At 43.0% G+C, this 14,541-nt stretch overlaps 1 protein-coding gene across 1 annotated transcript in view; it reads right to left on the reverse strand.

The window, feature by feature from the left end:
• TULP3 (TUB like protein 3) overlaps positions 1-14,541 on the reverse strand; it is a 69,087-nt gene that overhangs the window by 29,087 nt on the left and 25,459 nt on the right. Inside the window, exon 2 of the mRNA XM_075552206.1 lies at positions 1,184-1,235. Coding sequence (XP_075408321.1) covers positions 1,184-1,235 — 52 coding nt within the window. The remainder of the gene's footprint in view (positions 1-1,183; positions 1,236-14,541) is intronic.

Genomic DNA, 14,541 nt, shown 5'->3' on the forward strand with positions numbered 1-14,541 from the left:
TCATTACTCTGCTCCCCTTGCTATCCTGTTGCACACCCTTAGTGTTTCACCTTGGTGTGGTGGGGTCAGATCGGGCACAATTCACACAGTCTCCCCAGTGTTGTCCCCTGTAACACTATGGGTCAGTAAAGGGCATCATGTCTCGTGCTGGGCTCAGCCCTATGGTCCTCTCTGTACATTGGCTGCTCTGAGCAAGAATATCGTCCTCAGCGCTTGGTGGGCCAGGATGTGCTCCACTCAGACATGTCCCTCTCCTTGAGCTGTAGCTTCAGTGCTATCCTCTGAGGTGAATTCTTCTGCAGAGAGGGGGCACTGTCCACATAGTTGGGATTGGGGTCTTTCCTGTTTTTAAACAATTCCAGTTTTGAAGCAACTTTACTGGGTTAGATGTCTATGAACTCACCCAACAACAGGAAGGAAGCAAGGCCTTTTGAGATACTTATATTCACCTGTGGCATGTCAACGGTGCCACAACCATGGAAAGGGTGCCCTGACAGTCTCTGGATTAGGAATTATCCATGTGAAACAGTGCTGGAAAGTAGTGTGTGCTGGTAAACGGCCGGGTCACGGAGGTCACAGTGTGTAACAACACAAAAATAGTTCACTCAGACAGTTAATGTGCCCTGCCGCAGGCTAGGAACTTCTGGTATAACACTCATCAAAAACAGAACTGCTTCTTGTTCTAATGGTGCTTTAGTCTTGGGAAGAGGACAAACACAAATCCAGAAATGGTAAGAAATAAAAGTATAACTGAAAAGAGGCTGGTGCCATCAAGAAAATTATTCCGTAGGCAATGGAGGTCTTTAAGCAGCTATGCAGCATGTTCAGATCTGCATTTTGTAGTTTGATGAAATTACAGTGTAGTAGGGTAGTTAAGGCAGCAGAACTAAATTACTACATAGAAATATGATGCTAACATTCTCCCAATTCTTAAGCATAGTACCAAGGAATTTTCAGTGATTACAAACCCAAGGCTAATTTTATGTACAAATCCAAGGCCACTGCCCAAACCTTGGCTTAGGAAGCACATACTAAGTCCAGACAATGCTTAAGGCGCAAAACATCAGGGCCCTCTGCTCTCCCGTCTTCTTCCCATGGACCTGCAAGGCTCAGAGGCGCGTCGTCAAGATCATACCGTTACCGCTGTCCCGCTATCTCAGGAGGGGAGAGAGATTCTGCTCACCTGATTATCAAGTTTTTGCTGCCGAAGTTTCACGGTCTCATCTTCAAAGGCACTGTTTTTGAAAAGATAACAGGGAGAAGGAATATAAAAAGCAGAAGCCTTTAAAATCCTGTCAACTTCAGCTTGCTCATCTAGCTACTACTTCTTGGGGCTATTTGGAGGGAATAATTGTGCCTCAGGGGAAACATCGGATTTTAGATGCTGCCCACCAAGAGGCAGTGAGAGGACTTGCCATCTTCAATGCGAGTCGCTCCTCAGAAGCCCGGAGGAGCCCAGTGCCCAGAGGAGAAGACGACACCGAACAGACCCCGTGCAGCAGGAGCGTCTTTCTCCTAAACCACAGATGAGGACTCATTATACCCAGACCCCCTGCCAAGCACACGACCCACATCCTTTTAGTCCTGCTGTTGGACCTCACAGACCATGTTAGATTTGCCTGTGCTCATTTGCATAGTTAAGAGTGTTTGGTATGTGAAAGTCTAGCGAACCCTGCAGAAACAGTAACACAAGTAACAGTTCCCTAAGGATATGGAAAGAGAGTGGGGGGGGGGGGAGGGAGGAGAGGAGAGTTGATAATATCGGATGATTGTATAACCCCACTCAATGGGATTGAACAACAACTGCATGTGAATGTATATCAGATTGTGTAAGATATGTCAATAAAACTATTACAAAATGCAAACCTAAAAAAAGGCTTAAGAACGATATTTTCTCACAATGCAAAGATGAAGAAACAGAGACTTACAGAAGGTTTAACCTTTTGTACGTTCCGTACAGAAGACTTGTTCACAAGGTTAGAAAGCAGAAAGACCCGAGTCTTCCATAGTCTAAGCTGCACCTGACAATCGTGCCTACGCTCTCTCTGTTAGAGCTGCTTCTGGAGCAGGAGCATTTAACTAGACATAGGATCTTACTGATCTCTTTAAGATGTGCGCAAGCGACTTCACTTTCTCCTAAATCTGCCATTAATAAAGCTTGTTATGACAGCCACCAACGAAGACTGTTAAGTATGCATCAACAGACCAGAGTTAATACCTCCAGAAGACTGATTTGTTTGATGGGACAAAAGAACAACAGTAACAAAGACTGAATCTGACTCGTCTTCATGGATAAACCCAACTTTCTGAATATTTTCAGTCTCTCAGAAGCCTTTCCTGTTTTTGACAATTTCCTATTGTAGAGTTTTATTTTGTGACCCAGTTTTCTTGGAAAAGGTAAAGTATGAAACAAGTCAGGCAGTGAAAGGTTTCTTGTTTGGATTACAATTTCTTTTTTACCAGGAGCTTCATGCCAGAAAAACTGGAAATACGAGCTCCTATTTTAAGAAGACACATTCCAGGACTACACAGGGAAGCACGGCCTTGCTGGATTTGGAGCAACCATCCCAAAGCATCTACCACTTCCCTGCTGCACGTGTACAAGATCTGAAAGGGCGATGCGAGTGGTCTGGGACTTGGACACCATCTTCAAAATTCCTCTTGCCTAGCAACACAGACAGAGGCTTAATGCCTCCAATCCAAACATGGAGGGCCTGCTGCTTCTTCAACAGCCCCTCTATAGTCCCTTATGTTTTAACATTGTGGGCTATTTAATCAATCATCTACATTCCCACAGCTCCAAACAGAAATGAATGACCAAATGAGTCAATGAATACATGCCCACAACTGCAAAATTTAATATACTCTGGTCCCCTGAAGCTTCTCCTAAATATATTCCTTTTTTCCGTAACATTTGTATTACCATTCACCTCTTTGAATTTTAGCTTTGTGACTAGTGTTAGTATTTAGTGGGTATTAGAATAACTTGAAAACATTCTATATGAAATGACTAGCACATGCACACACATGAACATCATGTTGGAAAGAATAACTTAAAGAGAAAAAATCATTGTTATGTATCAGTATTGTCAGTTACTGCATGCTTTTTCTCCAACTTATTCTTCACTTAATCAAACAGGATTCCTCTTGCCTGAGGGGGAAAATCACCCTTTCACTGAAGCCAAAACACCCTGAATAATGCTAAAACTTGCAACCAAAGTTCCTAAACATTTTTCTTAAACGCTTCTAATAGAGAAGAAACCAGGTGTGTCTTCAGTGCTGTAGCTAGACACCAATTAGCTCCTTTCATCAAGCCTGGGCAAGTTCAATGCACAAACTAAACCAATGGTATCATCAAAGCATCTCGACCTCAAACAGAGGACACACCCATGTGCCATGGATCTGATGGAAAGCACAGGGAAAAGGCGGGCAGCTCCAGGAATCCTGGCACCCACAGAGCAGGGAAACTGAGATGTGATCCTGACCAAGTGCAAGGAGGAGAGGGCAGCCTGGGCACAGTAGGGAGGGGGAGCTCCCGCTAACATTCTCCTGAGAGCTATTTCCCTTTGTGTGCACTACTCTTGCTCAAGGTCAGGTACAACTGTGGGTGAGTCCGTCTGTACTTAGATGCCGCTCCCTCCAAGCACCCATACCTGGGGACCAGAAGAACACGTTACCCACTTCCTGAACATTGGCAGCAGAAACCCCTCTCCTGATACCCAGAGACCAGCTATGAGTGCCCTCTCATCCCGCTCACCCATCTGACACACCCCCTGCCCATCAGACCATGCCCCTGCCCACCAGCCAGCCTGCCAAACAGCAGTCTGTTCTCATACCCTCACCCACCAACCTGGTGAGCAGAGCAGAACAGCTTCTGTGCCCCAGGTTGCTCACCCACTCATTGATTCTTGCAAGAAATGCCACTGGGTCCTACGACAACTAAACAAAATGGGAAGAAATTGGTCAAACATCACCTTAACCAAGTGGTAAACACCATCTGTGATGGGACAAACTGATGTCAGATGCCCTTCGACACGAAGCACGGATTCATATTGACGGCTCAAATGTCAGGGTACTCCAGCCAGAGATGCAGGACCTCAACTACTCTGGGAGAAACAAACCCAAGTGCAGGGAACCGCAGCAAAATCACTGTCTTGACTGTTCAACATGTCAGTATCAGGAAGGACAGTCAAACACAACAGAGCTGGAGAGCTGGTTTAGGTTATAGTAAGGGGGATGTAAGAGACTACTGGGAGCCAGATTCACATAGAGGCCTTGAATTGTGGATCACACTACACCCACGGAATAAATAAAATATTATGGGAGGTAGTCAGGAAAGCTGAATATGAACTAATACTAATGTTACATGTCTCACAGGTTATTGTGGTTACACAGAAGCATGCCCTTGGAGGACTGAAATAATGTGGGAATAGGAACAGGATAGTAGGCATGGGAGGGGTGGGAGGAGTCACAATTTTCTAGCAGTCCCCAGGTGGTGCAAATGGTTAAGGTCCTGGAAGATTGGTAGTTCAAACTCACCAAGAGGTGCCTTGCAAGACAAGCTTGGTGATCTGCCTCCGAAAAGTCAGAGCTGTGAGAACATGACAGAGTGGTTTTATTCTGTACACATGGGGTCGCTGAGGGTCAGAGGCAATTTGAGGGCTTACTAACACTTCTCTCAGTGTCCATGAGTTCAAGAGCATATGAATAAATGGGAATGAAGGGCAGTGCTTGTTACAAAACATCCAATTAAAAAAGAAAAAAGGAACAACAGAAAATCACCATTAGACAAAAATGCAACAAGAAACAGGAGTATCTGCATAGTCTCTGTGGGTTAGGCAATGGGCTGCTAATCACAAGGTCAGCAGTTCAAACCCACCTACCATTCCAAGGGAGAAACATGAAGTTGTCTGCTCCCTACAGATTTCACCTGGGAAACCCTATAAAGGGATGTGAAGTACAGGAATTAACTTGGTGACATTGGGTATTTTATGTCTCCTCAAGTTAATTATTGATAACCAGGGAAAAGCTGTAACCTGACAGTGAAGAAACCAGGAAGGCGCCACCTTAGCTAAGTAATTATGATTATCATCGCCAGCCACAAGACATGCCTGCATCGTGCACCGCCCTTAGAGGCTGCACCAAGGAAGAAGGGAGAGTAGAAAATAAGGGGACCAGCGGTTGGAGTGGGGACAGGGGAAAGGAGGGAGAGAGGGGAAAGGGAAGGGGGAGGGAGCCACAAGCCTAGGGACAAGGGAACAAGAAGAGATCTAAAATCAATAGTGGACAGGGCATAGGATGCATGATAGGGTTCGATCAAATGCACTGTGGCTGAGAGGAATGATGGCCAAACATGATAATGGGACAGGAGGAAAGTACAAGGAAATAAAGAAAAGAACTAGGAGGCAAAAGACATTTGTAAGGGGGAAGAGCAGAGTGGAGACCCAAGGCTCATGTGTCGGCCACTGAGGGGTTTAGGAGAGGAGATGGGTCAGTCAGGGTGTGAGGTAATACCGATGAAAAACACAGCTTTCCCCCAGATCCTGGATGCTTCCTCCCCCCAACTACCATGATCCGAATTCTACCTTGCAGGACTGGATAGGGCAGAGGTTGTACACTGGTGCATATAGGAGCTGGAGGCACAGGGAATCCAGGGTGGATGATACCTTCAGGACCAGGGGTGTGAGGGGCGATGCTGGGAGAGTGGAGGGTGAGTGGGTTGGAAAGGGGGAACTGATTACAAGGATCCACATGTGACCTCCTCCCTGGGAGATGGACGGCAGAGAAGGGGGGAAGGGAGACTCCGGATAGGGCAAGATATGACAAAATAACGATGTATAAATTACCAAGGGCTCATGAGGGAGGGGGGAGCGGGGAGGGAGGGGAAAAAAAGAGGACCTGATGCAAAGGGCTTAAGTGGAGAGCAAATGCTTTGAGAATGATTGGGGCAGGGAATGTATGGATGTGCTTTATACAATTGATGTATGTATATGTGTGGATTGTGATAAGAGTTGTATGAGCCCCTAATAAAATGTAAAAAAAGAAAAGAATATGGAGAAATCTGAAGAAAAAAAAGACATTTGTAGAGGTATAAAATAGCCATGCACATATGTAAATATATTTATAATGATAGGAACAAATATTTATGTGCATACATTTATGTTAATTATTAAGGTAGCAGACAGACATTGGGCCTCTACTCAAGTCCTCCCTCAACACAAGAACACTTTATTATAACAACCTGGTATTCTGTGATGCTCACCTTTCCAACACGATCGCTGAAGACAAAATTGGGTGCATGAGCAAATGTGATGAAGAAGCCTAATGGTGCCCGGCTATTACAAGATATAGTGTCTGGAGTCTTAAAGGTTTGAAGTTAAACAAGCAGCTATCTAGCAGAGAAGCAACAAAACCCACATGGAAGAAGCACACCAACCCATGTGATCATGAGATGTGGACAAAACTAGTATCAGGCAGAAGATCCAAAACAAACAACTATTTTAATGTGAATGAGAGGGTTCAGAATGCAGACCCAAAGCCCATCTTTAGACAAGCGTACAGCCCCTCACAGCAGGGTCACAAGGAAGGGACGAGCCGCCAGGGTGCAATACAGCACCAACAAAACACACAACATCCCTCTAATGCAGGGGTCCTCGAACTTTTTAAACAGGGAGCCAGTTCACTGTCCCTCAGACCTGTTGGAGGGCTGAACTATAGTTAAAAAAAAAAAAAACTATGAACAAATTCCTATGCATACTGCACCTATCTTATTTTGAAGTAAAAAACAAAACAGGGCAAAAACACGTAGCGGGCCGCATGTGGCCTGAGGACCGTAGTTTGAGGACACCTGCTCTAATCCCTTAATGCTTCCTCCCCCCACTATCATGACCCCAGTTCTACCTTACAAATCTGGCTGGACCAGAGCATGTACACTGGTACAGATAAGAGCTGGAAACACAGGGAATCCAGGACAGATAAACCCCTCAGGACCAATGAGTAGTGATACCAGGAGGATAGGAAGAAGGTAGTGGGGAAAGGGTGAAACTGATTGCAATGATCAATGTACATAACTTCCCCAATCAGGGGGATGAACAACAGAAATGTGGGTGACGGGAGACAGCGGACAGTGTGAAATATGAAAATAAAAATAATTTATAAATTATCAAGGGCTCACGAGGGTGAGAGGGGAGGGGGAAGTGGGGAGGGAGGAGAAAAAGGAAGAGCTGATAGGAAGGGCTCAAGTAGAAAGAAAATGTTTTGGAAACAATGATGGTAACAAATGTACAAATGTGCTTGATACAACTGATGTGTAGATTGTAATACGAACTGTAAGATCCCCCCAAAAAATGATTTTTAAAAATAAAAACAGTCCAGATGTAAATAAATAAATAACCTAAAAAAAAAGACAAAGAGTCACATATGTGGTATTCTTGCTCAAAGTGTATAACCTGGATTGAATCATGAACAAAAATCAAACTGTGGGGCACTGTACAAAATAATCAAGCAATCTGTTTAGATAGTATCAAATTCTGGAAAGATGAAGCAAGATTAAAGCACTGACAGAGACTGGAAAAGACTAAGGAGACAAGACAACTAACTACACTACAGGGTGCTGGCCTGGTGCTGGGCTCCAAAGGGACATTAATAGAAACTCCATGGAGAATCAAATAAGGCTTGATATTAACAAATTAACCAATTAATAGTTCTGAAAAATGGTACTAAGGTACGTAAGATGTTAACAGTAGAGAAAGCTTGGTGAAGGATATACAGAAACTCAGTCTTATCGTTTTTCTTTAGGTTAAATTTAAAAGGTGAGGTACTAAAAATGAATGTTAATTATGGATGAATCCAGGTGAAGGGCATATGTCAATTGTACTTGGATTGCAATTGTTTAGCTGATTAAAAAATTTAAAAACATACAGACACATGTATTAAGTCTTAAACAGAAAACAGACAAGAGTGAGACAAAGCAAAATCACCCAGATGAAGGAGTGAAACTGGAAGGAAAAGCAAAACAAGGTAAGAATTTGCTAACCGATATTTCCCAGTCAGGGGATGGCTCCATTTAAACAGCTACGAGGCTCCCAGCCCCTTCGATCTATCATCTCCGTTATACCCACAGGACTTTGAGGGAACAGAGATGGTATGAAACACTAAAGAAGTCTGCCCAAGATCTAATAATAGCCAGGGAAGAGCATTCATTGTTGGGATGGCTAATCTAGAGCTATACCCAACAGACCATTCTGCTAACCTGCGTGAAAGAAATGATATTGTACCAAGGACTCCCTAGATTCTATGACCACTTCACACTTCCAACATTCACAGCAAGTTCTCTCAGCCAGCAAAGACAGTCAACTCATCAAGCCGCCAGTCATACAAAATCCACTGCGGCTCAACAACCAGGCAGCCTTTCCTGCTACCTCCTACACTGTGCCAGATAATAAGGATGCTCTAATCAGCACTAAGCTGCCATTTGGCCGGTGAAGCAGGAGGCTAACCGGCCCCTCCTGGGGCAGTTGGAAGAGTAAACAGTGTCTTTGCCAAACCTCAGCCAGTGAAGACGCGCAGAAAAGAAGGCAGTGAGCAGCCCATCGCTTGTCAAACAGCAACTCGAGCAAGTGTTTCCTTTGCTATGATTTCTTCATAACCACAAATGGCACTTTTCCCTCTCAGATATCAACTGCAGGTAAGACACAGGGGAGAGGGCAGTAAAGGCAGCGAATGGCAATGTGGGTTGGCAAAGAGGGCAGTTTACAAGAGAACGGAGTCTTTTAAGGTAGAGCAATCCATCACTGTAAATCTTTAGGGACCAGCTGCCTGCATGAACTTTAAATAAATATAAATTTAGCTCAACACAACCTATCAGAATAGTGTGAAAGATCAGAATGTAGCATCGTTACAAGCAAGTTAAAAGGTCTACTTCAAGATAAAGCTATTGAAAAAAACCTGAACAATTTTAAATTCTTAAATTGATTTGGTTACTCATGCTTAATCAAAGATTTGACTAACATTCTGGAAGAAAAACTGTAGGTTTGATGCTGACTTAAATTTACATACTAAAAAGAAAAATGAATAAAAATTCTTAAGCCAAAAACAAAACTTAAACCTTACCTCCAAAAAACAAACTTGGTATGCTAAAAAAAAAAAAGAAAGAAAGAAAATATTTGCAAAACATAGCTAAAGAATTTCTTGATGGGTTAAAAAGAGGATAAACAATCAAATTAAACACTGGGCAACAGATTTCAACATTCATTTCACAAACGAAGATACCCAATATCCAAGCAGCACACGGTAAGATGCTCAGTATTGTGCACCACTAGGAGAATGACACTGCAGTCAGTCAGTGCTGGTGAGCACAGGGGCTTGGAACTTGGATTCTGAGACACTACTGTGGAGAATGTGAAACAGTAAAACCGCTTTGAAAAACAGTCTGGAAACTTCTTACAAAGTCAAACTTAAGACCTACCATTCCATCCCATCCAGTCATTCCAGCCTAGATCTCCATACATACGTCCACACAAAACTTCCAACCTAATTTTCATAGCATCTTATTTATAGAACCTCAAAATTGGAGTCAATCAAAAAGGTCTAGCAGCAGGTGACCAGATCAAGGAATTATGGAAAACTGCTCAACGACAGAAGAACTGCCTACACACACAACAGGGTGAACCTCAATAGCACTGTGTGAAAGAGCCAGCACCCCGACCCCCCCCCCCAAAGGACAGGGCATATTGTAAGATATTGAAAGAAAAGCAAGAATATAAGATTATAGTCACATGAGATTCTGGAATATGCAAACTAGTCATGCAAAAGGCAGACTGGTGGCTGGCTGAGGGTGGGAGGAAATGGATTACCAGGGTGCAGAAGGAAACGTTTGGGATATAATCATTGTCTTGTGGAGATGATTTCATAATTGTACAGTATGAAAAGTCAGATGTTCAAGGCCGAGTCAAAAAGTATTGCTACTGGGATTCGTGTACACATGTACAGATTTCTAACAAACCGTATTTACACGTCTCTGTGATCAGCGGATAGCTGCAAAGAAGTTCTCTCAGTAACACACTTGCTTTGATCTCGTGATGATGCCTTAAAAAATAAATTCAATCAAAATAGTGCTTTTGAAGGGATCTGCCAAGCCAGTTAGTTCTCTTCAAGAAAGAGAGGTCAGTGCAGAAGGTACTTAAAAGTGACTGTGTTTTGAAATTCTAAAGAGGTAAGTTAGATGGATTTTCTCAAAGAACACAGGATGATACTTATTATGAAGAAGTTTTTAAAAACAAAAACAAATGAACATGGCATGGTGAGAAAAAAAAGTCAGGGAAGTTGCATTGTGGAATTTTTCCTGTGACAACACACCTGCTCATTGCTCAAGGGTAGCAAGGGCTGTCCTAGGAGAGTTTCCCTGGGAAACCACCATGTCTTCCTCCCCCCTCCACAGTACTGACCATCCCCCTCAGGCTTCCTTCTGCTCTCCAAACTCAAAGAACATTGAAAAGAACAATCTGAGGTACTCGGGATGCTCGACCTGTCATTTTGACAAGGTGGGAGTCAATCAAAGAGCACCGGATGGATTCTTCAGGGAGGGTTACAGAGAAGGGAATACTAACTGCAGAAGCAGAGACTCCTACATGAGGGCTGCTGAGAAGCAGCAGCTTTACACTTTGCCTCAACAGTTTTATTGGCACATAATTCACAAATCACACAATCCTTCCATCACCTCAAGAAGGGTTGTTACCATCATCATCATCATCATCATCATCGTTTCAGAACATTTTCTTCAGTTTTGTACTCATTCTTGGCTCCCCAGCTTCACATTTTGATAATTTTGTTTAACCAAGGTTTCTATAATGTTGCAGCAGTACTTTCGGGTTCACTCTTGTATGTAAATTCATCTCCATAAAGCTGTTTTTACATTCCACAAACCAAGGGAATTCAGTCACTGCTTCCCAACGCAGCTCCAGCTGCAGCACTCGTGCTTATTTACTGATGAATCCATGTAAACGACATCTCAAACTTTGGTAAGCTGCGGGGAGGAAAAATACCCACCAAGGGAGACGTCGGATCGTGTAAGGCATGACAAAATAATAATAATTTATAAATTACCAAGGGTTCGTGAGGGGGGGGGATGGGCAAGGAGGGAGGGGGAAAATGAGGAGTTGATACCAAGGGCTCAAGTAGAAAGAAAATGTTTTGAGAATGATGACGGCAACAAATGTGCACATGTGCTTGACACAATGGATGGATGTACGGATGGTGATAAGACGTGTACAAGCCTCAATAAAATGACTTTAAAATACCCAGGAATAAAGATGATCAAGTTTGCCACAAAAAATATGCATTAGCCACTGCCTCCAGAGCTCCTTGCAGCCAAGTGCTTAACCGCCGCTCTACCACTAATACATTTTTTTACACACTTGGTTGTTCTTGTCTGTCTATATAAGGGAACTCACACATTCTTTGTCGTTTTGTGATTGGCGCTTTTTTTGTTGTTGCTGTGACTGGGTGAAGATATGCTGAGGAGCACACCATCAAAGAAAACCCGTCGAAGGCCATTAACAAAAATAAGTCAATGACTGAAGTTTTTATGGTCATTTCAATCCTTTTTTGTTTGTCTAATACATTTCAGCTATCATCTTCAGAATGAATTTCAATAATTTAGTTATCCATTGACCTTATCTGTTCTAGCACCATGGTTTAACATTGCCTTTGAAAATACTTCTTAAATGGAGGCAAAGGGCATTTATAGAGGTCTAAATAAAGGTATGCACATATGTAAATATATTGATATCAGGATGGGGAAATAGATCTATGTGCATATTATTTACAGGTTTAGTATTAAGGTATCAGATGGACATTGGACCTCCACTGAAGTACTCCCTCAATGCAAGAATACTTTATATTTTATTTAACTGGCATTCTATGATGCTCATCTTCCCGACACAATCGCTGAAGACAAAGCGGGTGAACAAGGAAATGTGGTGAAGAAAGCTGATAGTGCCCAGCTATCAAAAGATATTGCATCTGGGTCTTAAAGGCTTGAAGATAAACAGGCGGCCATCTAACTGAGAAGCAACAAAGCCCACATGGAAGCAGCACACCAGCCTGTGTGATCACGAGGCATCGATGGGATCAGGTTATCAGGCATCAAAGAACAAAAAAATCATACCATTGTGAATGAAGGGGAGTGCGGAGTGGAGACCCAAAGCCCATTTGTAGATCACTGGACATCCCCTTACAGAAGGGTCTCGGGGAGGAAACGAGCCAGTCAGGGTATGATGTAGCAACGATGAAACATTCAACTTTCCTCTAGTTCATAAATGCTTCCTCCTACCCCACTATCATGATCCCAATTCTACCTTACAAATCTGTCTAGACCAGAGGATGTACACTGGTACAGATAGGAACTGGAAACACAGGGAATCCAGGGCGGATGATCTTTTCAGGGCCAGTGGTGAGAGTGGCAATACTGGGAGGGTAAAGGGAGGGTGGGTTTGAAAGGGGGAACCAATTACAAGGATCTACATATATCCTCCTTCCTGGGGGACGGACAACAGAAAAGTGGGTGAAGGGAGATGTCGGACAGTGCAAGATATGACAAAATAATTTATGAATTATCAAGGGTTTGTGAGGGAGAGGGGAGCGGGGAGGGGAAAAAATGAACAGCTGATGCCAGGGGCTTAGGTGGAGAGCAAATGTTTTGAGAATCATGAGGTCAATGAATATACAAATGTGCTTTACACAATTGATGTATGTGTGGATTGTGATAGGAGTTGTATGAGCCCCTAATAAAGTGATTTAAAAAACAATAAAATAAAATACTTCTTAAATGTGCTTGACACAATGAATGGATTGTGATAAAAGTTGTATAAGCCCCCGGTAAAATGATTTTTAAAAAACAAAATAAAAATAACCCCAAACTTTCTTTTATCCTGGTTCTCTAAGTCTACAGCAAGTTTCTTTAAAATCAGTCACAAGACTGTCTATACAACAGTTTAACATGACAGTTTTAGCTGTTAGTGAATGAACTCCCACTCACAGCAACCTTCCATAAGACAAACCTTGACTCTTCTCAAAGCCGTCTTTGACAGGCAACAGTAGGTCATGGGGTGGGGAAGGACAGCAAAAGGTCCTATTTTATTTGCTAGAAGCAGTGCTGGGGGTTCCACACGTAGATCTAATTGTCTCTTCATACAAACTTTGTAATGTTAGTTTTATTTTCATTTTATAAATTAAAAAAAGAAAAAAGAAAAAAACCAACACTGGCTCCAAGAGATTAAGTACTCATCCAAGGCTAAAGTCAAGGTCACTGTTTGGGTTGGATCTGAACCCTTTGGACTAAGCTGAAGCAGGTCCAGGCCCTGCACGAGTTTCCCTGCACATCCCAAAGGTCTGCAGCAGCTGGTGCCAGATAAGATAACCAGTGAAACCAGATGTTCCTGGTTCAAAGCAAGCCGCAAGGAGTCACAAGCAATTCTCCCTCCAGGTTTCCAGACCCCATATACTAATTGCCCTACATTCCTCACCACCCCTTTAAAAACCCTCAGACTTTAAAAACCTTTAAAAACTTCCCTGACCTATTGGCCTAGGTCACGGAGCTCCCCCCACCTAATAAAGCTATTTCTGTTTCTGCTCTCCCTTGTCCTATCATGTCCGTCTCCCTCCGTTCTGCCTTAGATTTCTTATGCAAATGTTGTCCAACGGCAAAACCCAGATTGTTTTCCTTAATATCACTGTTACTCAACAAGTAAACAGGCACATCCAGCAGTTTTTTTTAATGTAAAGTATTTCAGTTTGAAACACTACATTGCTTATTAATTCAAGTAATGTGCCACCAAAACTACAGTGACCATGCATCCCAGATCTCCTAAATAATCTGGACACTTCCCACATCTAACGAGGACAAAACTCACTAATGTTGAAGAGTAAGAACTCTCAGTATGTGATGCCCAGAGACCTGGGTTCAGACACTGGCTCTAGCTTGTACTAGCTGTTTAATCTTCAACAAGTCAAGTCATCCTCCCCAGGCTGTCGTCTCAGCTACTAAATGTGGGAAATGCCTACCTCACAGAGGGCTTATGAAGGTAAGATAACCAGAATGTAGAAGTGTGGTAATGTGTGTGGAAATGCTTGGGAAGTTGCAAAGCACGCTCGCTCCTACCTTCTAACACCTCCCTGTTGCTTTTCCTTCCTAAGGTAGGCCATGGCCAGGTCAGTGAATTCACCTTTTATTTCACTTATTGACCTCAATGGACAAAGTGCTAGTCAGGAATAGTTGAGACTAGTTAAAGTCTGGTAAAAGTGACACACTTAGTTGGCAGTCAGAGCCCCTGGGAAATACATGAACACAGGTAAACGCTGCCTTGGTGACCACATGTCCTTACCTACCATGGTCGACATTGCTTAGAGAATACACTGCTCCTGAAATTCTTTCATAAGGGTTTAGGTTTCCAGTCAAGCTCAGAAAGCTAAATCACGAAGTGATGATTTTGCAATTCTGAGTTAAACTTACCATCATGAACTGCTCTGGGAATCCAATTTCCA

This window comes from Tenrec ecaudatus, chromosome 6, assembly GCF_050624435.1.
Source record: "Tenrec ecaudatus isolate mTenEca1 chromosome 6, mTenEca1.hap1, whole genome shotgun sequence".
NCBI lineage: Eukaryota > Metazoa > Chordata > Mammalia > Afrosoricida > Tenrecidae > Tenrec > Tenrec ecaudatus.